Source organism: Primulina huaijiensis, chromosome 16 (genome assembly GCF_012295235.1).
Source record: "Primulina huaijiensis isolate GDHJ02 chromosome 16, ASM1229523v2, whole genome shotgun sequence".
Lineage (NCBI taxonomy): Eukaryota > Viridiplantae > Streptophyta > Magnoliopsida > Lamiales > Gesneriaceae > Primulina > Primulina huaijiensis.
Window position 1 is genome coordinate 11,643,748 of NC_133321.1, and position 12,571 is coordinate 11,656,318.

General features: G+C 34.7%; 3 protein-coding genes across 5 annotated transcripts; 1 reads left to right on the forward strand and 2 right to left on the reverse strand.

Moving 5' to 3' along the window:
• The first annotated feature begins 280 nt into the window (after nt 1–280).
• On the forward strand, nt 281–2,373 carry LOC140961719 (DNA-directed RNA polymerases II, IV and V subunit 9A). The gene is made up of 4 exons (XM_073420383.1): nt 281–420; nt 649–724; nt 1,643–1,801; nt 2,009–2,373. The coding sequence occupies exons 1-4, from the start codon at nt 392–394 to the stop codon at nt 2,087–2,089; spliced, it is 345 nt and encodes a 114-aa protein (XP_073276484.1). The 5' UTR covers nt 281–391; the 3' UTR covers nt 2,090–2,373.
• Nucleotides 2,374–3,811: 1,438 nt separating this feature from the next.
• LOC140960912 (uncharacterized) lies at nt 3,812–5,495 on the reverse strand. Its single transcript, XM_073419235.1, has 3 exons — nt 5,286–5,495; nt 4,804–4,919; nt 3,812–4,285 (listed from the first exon to the last, which is right to left on the reverse strand). The coding sequence occupies exons 1-3, from the start codon at nt 5,388–5,390 to the stop codon at nt 3,964–3,966; spliced, it is 543 nt and encodes a 180-aa protein (XP_073275336.1). The 5' UTR covers nt 5,391–5,495; the 3' UTR covers nt 3,812–3,963.
• A 637-nt stretch (nt 5,496–6,132) lies between these two features.
• Nucleotides 6,133–8,782, reverse strand: LOC140961885 (protein FAR1-RELATED SEQUENCE 5-like). Of its 3 annotated transcripts, XM_073420651.1 has the most exons (3): nt 6,591–8,782; nt 6,477–6,516; nt 6,133–6,431 (listed from the first exon to the last, which is right to left on the reverse strand). In XM_073420651.1, exon 1 carries the CDS (start codon nt 8,127–8,129, stop codon nt 6,918–6,920), a length of 1,212 nt encoding a protein of 403 aa, XP_073276752.1. In that variant the 5' UTR covers nt 8,130–8,782; the 3' UTR covers nt 6,133–6,431; nt 6,477–6,516; nt 6,591–6,917. The 3 variants fall into 3 exon arrangements, with proteins under 3 accessions (XP_073276752.1, XP_073276750.1, XP_073276751.1); XM_073420649.1 differs by having other exon boundaries at nt 6,133–6,516; XM_073420650.1 differs by having other exon boundaries at nt 6,477–8,782.
• Nucleotides 8,783–12,571: the final 3,789 nt, after the last annotated feature.

Here is a 12,571-nt window from a genome sequence, read left to right on the forward strand (position 1 = left end):
AATTGATAAAAATATATTTTTTTACAAAAATTTTTGTGAAACTGTCTCAATGATCAATTTTTTGGAGTGATTTCCGACTCAACAAACTCATGTAAAAATATTTTTATATAAAAATATTATTTTTCTTATTTTTCATATTAATCATAAATCGAATCTACTTATATAAAAATAATATTTTTATTATTTTTCATATTAATCATAAATCGAATCTACTTATATACTCATCATATCTTTTTTTTTTTTTTGAAATATTTTTTTCTCGAGTTGAGATACGTGACCGACTTTATTTTCATATAATAAATAATAATTATAGAGTACAAAGAAATCAAGAATACTCGAACAGAAGAGAACAGAAGAGAGAACCCGTTCGAAACGCCGCCCATTTTCCACCATGAGTACCATGAAATTTTGCTGTGAATGGTATGCTATTTTATCTTCATACATGTTTGTGTGTGTGGGTTGACGTGGGAAATGGGGGCGGTGGTGGGACATGAATGTAGTATCTGGGGGTGAAAGCATGTGCTATATGCTATGGGGAGCATTTGCCTTTTTCTAAAACTTTCTGGTGAAATTATCATTCATTTATGTGCTATTATCTGTGAGTTTTTACAAAAAATTTTTTTTTGCTGTGTTTGTGGGTGTGTGCAGCAACAATATTTTGTATCCCAAGGAAGATAAAGAACAGAAAATTCTGCTTTATGCTTGCCGGAATTGTGATCATCAGGTCCAATTGTTTCCTTGTCTTACTATTTCTGTGCGTGGTTGTGGTAAATTTTTTAAATCAAATTAAATGGCTGGGAATCATAGGGTTTTGGGGTTTAGGGCTATGTTGACTGATTGTCTCTTTTTTATTTTTCTTTTCTTTTTATTTTTTTATGAAAGGCTCTTATTGATTTACTTGAGAATTGTTAAGTTTTTTTTATGGAAGATTTCATATGTTAATATTTTGTATTTGTATTTGTATTTGTACTGTGATATACGGAGCCTATCGCACACTGCTATTGCTGGTGAAATACAAACTCGCCCATCTTTGTCTCCCTCTCAAGTTTGTACTGCTAGCGTACTGAATTTTCCGCAATCTATTGTAACCGTATGTAAGGAATGGTCTTTCGTTTGATCATCTCTTTTAGATCTTGAAGCTCAGTGAATAATGTCACCAGACGACCTTGATGGAGAAGAGATACCTCTTTCTCAGTTTGTTCATCGGAAACTGAAATTGTTATCAGTGTTCCCTGTATTGTTCGGCATGTGCCCTTCTGGGCTTCTGTGAGTTAGTAATCACATCTTAGGCGTTCTTGAACTAGTAGTACTAATTTTATCTGATTCTTGATCGAGATTAGTTGATCCAATGTTGGTCTTTTTATACCTGACATTCCAACTTTGAAATATTTTCATGAGTTATCACATCCAGGAAGATTTTTATAACCGATTCTTGTATTCTGGCATTCTCTAGTTGTATTCTATGAATTTATGCTACTTTTCTTCCTCCTTTTGATCAAATATCCAAAGTTCTTGGTTTGGCTTCGTCAATTTTGCGACTCTTTCAGCTTGTGAAAATTGACGGTTTTGACTCTCTCTTGACCAAAGTTTATGATTTCCTTAATTTTTTGGTGATGATTTCGACTTGTCTGTTAACTTCCAGGAGGTTTCCGAAAACAATTGTGTATACCGAAATGAAATACACCATTCTGTTGGGGAGCGCACCCAAGTTTTACAGGACGTAGCTGCAGATCCTACACTTCCACGTACAAAATCACTTCGTTGTCCCAGTTGTGGTCATGGAGAAGCTGTTTTCTTTCAGGTACTATATCATTTATTAATGTGATATGTCCTTGTAAACTACTTTTCATTGTTCAGAATAGGAGAGACTCACATTCCACTGCAGTTTCTTGCTAATGTAATGATAATTGCAACTCAGGTTTTTATTTTCCTGCTCAATGTCATGTACTCGAATTTTACCATGTAGAGTTTCATTTGATTCCCGTTCATATTTTGATACTCCGAGCAGGCAACTGCTAGGGGAGAAGAAGGAATGACTCTGTTCTTTGTTTGCTGCAATCCGAACTGTGGCCATCGTTGGAGGGATTGAATTTGCATTTTGTGCAACACAAAGTCACTCATAGCTCACCGACCCTACTTCATTGTTAGAGTTCCATTGCAGGATTTTAATGTATTCTGAAAGAGATGCAAGTACACTAATTCGTCAATTCCCGTTTTACTTTTTGTAACTGAAGATTCATCTATGCAAGATACACTTAAAGTAAGGTTCATCTTTCCATGGGGAGATGCCATTATGGTGGCTCATTACATCGCTTCGTGGGTTTGCAGTTTGATGATTGATAACAAAATTCCAAAATATTTCAATCTAGAATTGGCCGTGTTGGAGACGTAATAATCCCTGTATCATAAAGTTGCCCCCGGGTATTACGACGACGTGTCTCAGGGGGTCACTTTGGCACCTATTACCTAATCATCTTTTCCATGGTATATATGGCGTTATTTTATGCTACGGTGAAGTGTGGCAACGTGAGTTGAATGATTTTGTATCAGGGGATGAAAAGTTGTGTAACATTGCATAAACCTGAAATTCAAGCGTTTTGGGCGCCATAGCTAAATTCGATCTTCCCACCAACCGCCATTTTCCTTTCCTTGCCCTCGTTTTTCCACCAGACTGAACACCTATCTCGGGGCCCCTAAAAACCATAGCAATGAAAGGAAACAAAAGACGATTATAGAACTCTCTTAAGAACGAGAATAATTATGAAACTATTTTAAAGTTGGAACGTCAATTATGTAAAGACTAATATAGAATCACTTGTTCTCAATCAAGATTCAACAATGAAGTATAAAGTTGGTGACTATACCTACTTCAAGAATGCCTTAGAGACCTGGCAGTAGCTAACATTGTAGAGTATGTTTCTTGTGAGACGGTCTCACGAATTTTTATCTGTGAGACGGGTCAATCCTACCGATATTCACAATAAAAAATAATATTTTTAGCATAAAAAGTAATATTTTTTCATGGATTACTTAAATAAGAGATCTGTCTCACAAAATACAACACGTGAGATCATCTCACACAAGTTTTTGTCAATATTGTATTCCTACAAAAGATACAATATAATTTTATGTTGTATCTGGATTAATGAATTTGATTTGAATGGAGTGTTGATTTTTTTATTTTTTTGAGTTTAGAGGATTTTATTGGGGAAGGATTTGAGGGTTGCGTAAATTGATATGGAATAGATTTGAAATCCACTTGAATTTTATCTATCCAAGCAAGACAAAAATTTAAAATCAATATCTCCAAGCACTACTTTAGATCTTATAAAAAAAACTTGCTGCAGTAGCATACTTATTTAATTCTTAGTCTTTACAACCGTTGATGAGCAAGTCGCCGCCGTTCGAAACCTATGCAGTATATTTTCCAGAGAGCAAGTTCTTATTTTGAAAACATTTGATATTTATTTATTTTATAATTTTAGTAAATTGTTAATTTATAATATGAATGGCATGTAGGTGACATAGGGACTTTTAGAAAAAAAATATTATGCTCTTAATATATTGAAATTAATACTTGTCCTTTTAGTTCAATTTGGGACTAGAAAAAAAATTATTATATTATATAATATATATAAGTTGCAATATGAAATGCCTGTAAAGACGACAACAAAATTTAAAACCTGAATACGAACACTTTTGGATCAGTTTCTGGACTTCACATGTCAAGGTCAAATGCTAAACAAAGGAACACCAAAAACACAAACAAATCTCATTACTATCATAAGATACATATGCTAGAGCATGCATATAACACACAAAAAGATAGAAACATCCCCATAACAATTGTCGAACAAGAAGAGTCTACGTATTTGTTAAATCGGATTTCCAAGACATTTTTTTGCTCGTTCACAACTACAAAACTAAGTTGGCCAGCACATATCAACAGGGATACATGCCGTCCTATTTTCCCAAATGTGGTGATATAGATGTAGTAACATTATCAGTCATGGCCGATCCATCAGAAGACTCGTTTGCAAGTACGTGTACTCCTTCCTTGCTCACTTCGCTAAAACTTCTTTTCTTGGATGAAGAGGAAGACGAGGCAGTCTTTTTCTCTTTCTCAGGCTGGGTTTCATTGCTTGGTGGAGGAAACAATGGAGGGTCTCGACCACTTAGTTGACAAAAGATTCTTTCAACAGTTTCACTTATCTCCTTTCCCAAACCATTTTGATCCAAAATCAACTCCCATACTGATTTGGATGCCTTCTCGAGTACAGGACCTCTGCATATAATTGGGGCCAATATGAGACTTTTCTAAATGATTATCTTGTTACCAATTTGAGATACCAAAGTATGAATCGTTTTTCAGCAATAAAGTAAACCATCACATTAAAACTTGACTATCCACGATATGCAAACCCCGAGAATTAGCCAGGATGATTTTACATAAGAATTTCTTAAGAAGCTGGAAGTCGTCGAACTCAAGTAAATGAAACTCCCAGAAGTGGGAGAAATCATCGGTTTTACTTCAATATTTTAATGACTTCAAAGGTCCATAACCATACACTTAAAACCTTCTTTGAGACCGCATCATTTGCCACACTGCGTCACCTATTGAATTTTAATAATGTGTAGCATAAGATTTGATATTCTCCACTAGCAGTAATCTAAAACATCATCGAAGATCTTTTAATCAAGTAATGGGCACTTACCACAAGCATAAGCATTAATGGCTATTTTAAAATTGTTCTATTACTCATAATCCAACATTAACGAACATGGAAACATAAGATCGCTTACTCGAGCTCTTGTCGAAGTGCATCGAATAACTCTCGTTTTGTCTGTTTTTCAGCACCAGGAGTATTGAGTACCTTACTCTGCTCCATCATTTTTATGGCATTACTCTTCAGCTCCCCCTGCGTATAAGTAGCCCACCATAAAAAAAATCGAACCACTTTCAAAAAAAAAAAAAAACCTCGATTCCGCACTCAACAATCTAATGAGAAAATTGCTTCTATCGGTAAAAAAAAAATCCGACAATGGCCAGAAACACTTTGCTGCCAAAAAATCAGCTCCAAGTAAAATAATTTAGTTCAATTCCTCGAACATGCATCACCAAATCGTCTATCGAACCTCGGAAAATTCAAGACCTTGGAAAAAACTTTCAAATACATTGCTTTACACGTATACCATCCAATGATTTCCAACACATAATCTATCTTAATGGAAAAAAATCATAAAACATAACACAAATGAAAACAAGCACACGAGGAATAGCTCACGTTGGCTTTGAGCTGATTGATTATCTTGAGTCGCATTGCGTCGATTGTGCCATCGTTCATGAGAGTCTCCAGCACGTCCTCTGGGCTAATCACAGAGGATCCCATACCCTAACCAATTCGGTGATTTCGGAAAAGGAGATGACTTTCCTGTCCATTTATCAGAAATGTGGAGATGAAAACCCTATACGACGTCGTCTCAGGCAGGGTATTCATGTAAAAATCTATATTTTAAAAAAATCAGAACAATTACAAAAAAAAAAAAAAAAAAAATAAATCGANAAAAAAAAAAAAAAAAAAAAAAAAAAAAAAAAAAAACAAAATAAATCGATTTTCTTATTTAATTTTTATAGTCATTAAGGAGAATGCTAAAGGTACATCAATTATTTATACAACAATTTTTACAACCATATCTAAAATGACCGAATTATCCTATAAAAACTAAACAATTACAGTTCAATTTTTTGGAAGTCATTGTGTAATGAAAAAGTTCACTTCTTTCAATTGAATTTTTTTTTAACCACACTATTATAAATTTATTTCCAAGTTTAAAAAAAAATCAACATATTATAAAATTCTTCCCATTTTCATTATTCATTCTATTATATGTTTTTCACATAACGGCCAATTCATCTATTTTCCAGGAGATAAAAATGTCATTTAATCTTTCAAGTGAAATATGATATTATAATTGATACAAATGTTATACAAAACATGAACTCATGCATAATAAAATGTTAATTTATGTCAATTTATTTTATCTTCTATTTGGGAAACATAACACACATTGTCAATCGACGTCAATTTAGAAGCTTTGGACGATGTCCACTTTACAAAAAAAAGTGCATATGTTTCAGCATCCCAAAAATTAAACAAAAGCATACCAAAAATGAAAAGTAGCATATGTTTAATTCTCCAAGAAATGGATCGACAGATATCAAATTATAAAATTCAAGTAAAAAAGTTCCAATAGCTTGTTCTGCATAGTCATCCAAAAACTCCATGGAATAAAGCATTCATGCTCTCATTACTGCTCCAATTTGTCAAACCAATAGTTTCCATCATTATCTAGTTGGCCAAAATACAAAGGTAATGGGGCTGTTACATGATCCAACCCAAATCTTGATCCAAAGTCGATTCCATGTTGGACTGTTTTTGTAACATTTGCAAAATTATTAACTTCTTTTTCGCTACTGACATTTGTACCTCTGTCTTTCTTCGATTAAATTTGCACCTAGCAAGATAACGAATGTTAATATAAATATTTCCAAGAATAATAACATAAGCAAAATAATTATTAAATAATACCTTGTTTTTCTTTGTTCTAGTTTTCAATGGTCTTTTTTTCCGAACCGCACGAGGGGCTCCCTTTCTCTTCGTACACTTCGGGTCTAGAGTTTGAGTAGAAAAGGTGGTTCCAACTTCTCCAACACTGACAGATCTCACTGGATTACATGGTTGAACTAAATCTTCACTTTCATGACCTAATATCATTCTCGAAGTGAACTCAACCTTCTTGACTGAAATCCATCTTTTCACCTCCTGAAATCTTGCCTCATCATCCGCATCCAAACCTGCTAGTCCTGAAAATTCTCGATGCAATTCATCATATTTTTCATGCCCTGGAGTAGTAATTCAACCATCATAATTTACTTTCACCCGTGTGTACAAGCGATTTTCATCACGCTTCCATCTCCTAAGGATATAATTTTGTGGTACTGATCTCACATCATTGAATAACAAAACCAACACAGCATGTCTACAAAGTATTCCTCTGAACTCAAATAAATGACAACTGCAAACTATCTCATTTTGTTCTATTTCAAACTGGACATCCACAAGTCTTTGTTTTATTATTTTTCCTTTGACCTCGACATCCTCACGTACTTTAAATTTTGTCCTCTCAGGCTCTTCCCCACCATATATCACTTTACAATACATCAGATGACTGATCTCTTCCTGGAATTCTCTAAACTTGTCCATAGTGTATGAAGCTTGAAATTGCTTCTCTATATCATATGCACTGACACAAGGAATCATCTGAGAATATGAACGAAAATCTGCCTGAAACTCTTTCTCTACTTTGCTACGCAAAGCCCGCTCATATTGTTCAACAAATTGTTTCAAGCTTGTTTTAGAATGCACATAACCATCGAAAAAAGCATTCATGCTCTCGCTACGTTGCGTTGAAGACATTCCAGCCCAGAAACTTGTGTTTAAAAAACATGGGACCCACCGTGATCTTTCTTTAAAAAGTCCAGACAACCAATAATTTTCGTGCAAAGTGTATTTGTCGACCATTGCAACCCAGGACTGAACAAATTCCTCAGGATTTAATGATTCATATATATAATTGTGTATGTCCTTAAAAATAGAATCTTTTTCTCTGTGATACCCAAACTTTTCAGGTAACTTTCTAAGTATATGCCATAAACACCATCTATGTCTTGTGTTAGGGAATACAATCTCTATAGCATTTTGCATGGCCCTGTCCTGATCTGTGATAATACCTTTGGGAGGTTGATTCTCCATGCAATCAAGCCATGTCTTAAATAACCATACAAAAGTGTCAGTATCCTCACCCGCAATCAAACAACAACCAAGAAAATTCGATTGTCCATGATGATTAACACCGACAAAAGGAGCAAATGGCATATCGTACTTATTTGTCAAGTAAGTTGTATCGAATGTGACAACATCACCGAATTCCTTGTACGCTAGTCTACATCTGTTATCAGCCCAATACACATTTTTTAGGTGACCATCCTCATCATAATCAATAGAGAAGTAGAAACCAGGACTTTGATTAGTTTTTTTTTGCAAAGTATGCATGAATAGCAGTTGCATCTCCTTTACCCAACCTTAGTCTTCTAACCTTATCAATGAAGTTCCGACAATCCTTTTCAATGAAAGTCATGTTTTCATATCCCCCATCTTCAACAACAACAGAGTTGTAACTTTTATGGAGTGGAATTCCAGCAATATCATTAAGCTCTAGCTTCCTTTTAACATTTTCAGTTAGTTGTCGATTGCATAGATACATCCTAGACTTTGAGGGGCATATTTCATGATTATGTTTTAGCTCTACGATTGTTAGTCTCCAAACACCAAAAGCATCTACAGTTGCATTCAACCTAGCTTTGCATCCTGTTTGACTCGTGGCACTAGGCTGTAGAGAAGTAGTTGCACCTCTTGATCGGTTTCCTTCTCGGCCACAAGTGAAAGCCACATTTCGGATAACCCCATTTTTTCCTTTTCTAGAAGTCTTCTTTCTGATTGGAAAACATACAAGATATGCGTACTTTTTGTATATTTCATATATTTCATCAACACTCTTAAATTTCATCCCAACCTCTGGAACAACGTCGTTATCTTCTTCGAACACCCCAACATTCACAGTAGCACAATCCTTAATTCCCATTTCATTTTCAATCGTATGTTCATATTCACCAACTACACTATTTAAATTTGACTTTTCAATATTGCAATCTTGACTGAGGCTTTTTGGGACAAGGAATAAAAATAAACTCAAACGTATACGAAATCCTAGTCGACGTCCATAAAGAAGAGAATAGCATGAATTTGTACAAAATTTCAAAATATTATTACCCATTGCTGAAAATTAACTTTTCTAGTGTTCCTATGAGGTTTCATCAATCACCCATAGCAAATTCTATGGAAAATTCTCTACAAACAATAAGTTTCATTATAAAGAATGCATCATCTCAAAGCAGCAATTAATTTTACAAATAAAAATCACTCAAATATCATAGAATCATACCTAGGTTAATCATTTTTGGGAGAATATTTAAAGTGAAAATGGGCACCCAAATAGTCGTCGTTGGAATATTGCGTTGTCGCCGGAGTCGTGCGTTGTCGCCGAAGTGGTGGTCAGAATTGTGAAGATGATGGCTTGAAGAAGGTTTTGTTTTCCAAAGAAAAATGGCCCGTCTGGTGAAATAAAAAAATGAATTCTTTTGGTCAAAATATCTAAGAAATAAAAAAATGAATTCTTTTGGTCAAAATATCTAAGTGAGTACAAATATCATGATATATTGGGTGTACATCTCGCAGTAAGATAAATTGGGTGTACCTGTAGCAACACCCAGTCAATAATTATCAGATTATTTGCCTGTTATTAAAAATCACTGTGGGGACCCGGGCTCTAACTCGATTATCATTGGGATTAAATGGATCTTTGCTAGAAAATGTGGGTCAAAAATTTGCTTTTAACATAACAAACATACATAAAATTTATTGTATTTCATTAAAAGCAAATACATGTCTCATTTCAGTTATACAATCAAACTAGTACTTAAAAGTATTAATACATGCCTAATACCACAACTAGTTATTCTGCTACGCCCCGTGATCACCACGCTATCAACTCTCAATCATCCTCGTCTCGACCCTGATCCTGCCCCACCTGTTGTTATGCACACATACAGACACAACAACAGCCGGAAACTCCGGTGAGAACAAATCCCAGTATAAAATATGTACACATGCATATACACAATATAAATCATGAAGCATGCTATCCGGAATAGAATCAATGACAATAGGTTCCATAATCTATGAAACCAAATCAATATCAGCATGCAAATGAAATCGAAATCATATCTTGACTCGACTCGACTCTAACTCTAGGGATCCCGGTGTGAATAAGACGTCACAGTCTGTCACCTTCCCTTCCAATCGGGGTGACGGTACGTCTTATTCCTAGACTTCGGTCATGTCTGTATCGAATATCTACAATCGGAGGCAATTCTGCTCCTATGCGTCGATATCACCGAACGTCTAGCTTGGCAAGTCTGCCAATGTCTTTCCTATCATAAATGCTTGAATATAAATCTATAAACAAAGCATCAACATATCAAAAGATAACAATCTAGTATGTGATTTTGAGAAACTCAAATCAGATCTAATTCGAGTTATATCTCCCCGAATCAACATGAATTATACCTTTCGTTGCACAGTCTTTATCGTGATCGAAATCTTGAAGTCGAATCTTGTCAATATAAATCTGAAATGGCAATGTCAAATATCACAAGATCAATCTCCAACTCCCACCAATACTAGTACGGTTCAATATCAAATCTCGGTACATTTTGACGGCATAACGGCGTAATCTCACGATACCGGTCAATCCAACATCAATAATCTATAACCAACAACTCATAATTCTCATCATAGTAGCATCTACTATACTGAAATCTGCATATACCCAAGTCAAGACATGCTGGAACATAAAAAGATCGCATATCATATCCGTTCTTCAATCCGATTGCGAGTATGAGTTCATAATAATCATAAAAACATATCATAGAATCAAATCTGATTTCTCCCCAACATCATATTGCCAAATCAAATAAGAACATAACAAAACTTACATCCTTTAGAAGCCTATGATGCAAGGAGTTCAAATATAATCTCGGATCGAAAATCGGATGGTTAGATTCTTCACAATCAAAGGTCTAAGTAGGAATGAAGTTTGAAGGAATTTCTGAGTCTTCCTTATCTCTCTCTTTCGTTCATAGCATGCTGCAATGAAGACAACCCATTAAATATGCATGGCAAGGACACTTGGCTTATTTTTTATTCTGCACGTCTCGCGCATATGCGCGACCTCAACCGGCGCATATGCGCGAGACCTACTGTCTCGGCATATAACAATGTAATCTGCTGGCGCATATGCGCGCCCCTTCTCGGCGCATATGCGCCCACTACTCTGGACAACTCGCGCATATGCGCGTCTCTTATCGCGCATATGCCCGAGACCTTCGTCTCGGCACATTTTGGAATCACACAGCTCGCGCATATACGCGCCCACCCGTCGCGCATATGCGCGCCCACCCGTCGCGCATATGCGCGAGACCTTCTGTCATCGCACATATTCCCAACTCAAAAATTGCAATCCAATCTCGTCGTGCTCTGTCTATAATCATATCAATGAATCAATAAATAGTCTCAGATTAACAGGATAAAAATCTCGGGCATTACATTTACTAAAATCAAAATTTTAATGCGTATTTTTACAATGTATATTATAACTATTATTTTTATCATGAAAATTTTCGTAAAAATCACCAAACCTAATATTATAGTAAAGTTCAATCTCTAACCTATTTTTCTCGTCCACACTCTCTCTTTTCCAAAAAGTAGGTCTTTTATGAGACGGGTCGACTTAAAGACGATTTCATAAGAATTTTTATGTTTTCAAAAAGTTTAATTTTCAGCTCCTCACGTCCAAGAAATTTTTTTTTCTTCTTTTAGAAACTCAGAAAAATATTGTCCTTCACTTCACAAACGCATACACCCTAAATATGAGTATGAAGAGAGCCTACAAGATGCCTTCCTCAAGTCTTGCTCACCGTGGCTCCATTCTAGGAGATATATATATATATATATATATATATATATAGACAAAAACTTGTGTGAGACGGTCTCACGGATCATATTTTGCGAGACGGATCTCTTATTTGGGTCATTCATGAAAAAATATTACTTTTTATGCTAAGAGTATTACTTTTTATAGTGAATATCGGTAGAGTTGACCCGTCTCACAGATAAAGATTCGTGAGACAGTCTCACAAGATACCTAATCTTTTTTTAATATATTATGTTTATTTGTTGCGTTTGTTGAAATTCTTGAGCCAGAGAGATTTTTTTACAGAGATGCATTTCTTGTCTCACAACATACATTAAACAAGTGTAATATTTCATTTATTTATTATTATTTATTCCTAATTTGTCAAAAAGAAAAGTTGAGGAAATTTTGAAAAACTATTTAAAGTAACATTATGTGGAGTAATGTCTAAGTTCTTATCGAGCATATAGAGTTAGTCGAGAAGATATATTTTGTGTTTATATATTATATGTGTTTTGGTTGTTTTTTTGTTTTATCTTTTTTAGCTATAAATATTTGTTTACATGGAAAATTGGAACAATGACACTCAATTTTTTATGTGATGATATTTGAGTTCAAAATATGTGGATAAAGGGAAGATATGGAGAATATGTGGATAATTGAGTGAGCTAATAATTATGATTATATAAAAATATTTACAATGATATCAAATAATGCAATTACATAAAATGAAATCAAACCTTATGTTTTTATGGAAAGAAAACACAAGGGAAATTGTGTCGAGATCGTTTGGGATTTTATAAAATCCAATGAAAAAACCTTGGAAATATATGCAATACCCATAAGTTTCCAAGTGATGGAATTCGTTCATATAACCATGCCTAAAATTAAAGTTCATATATATACACACAAACAACAT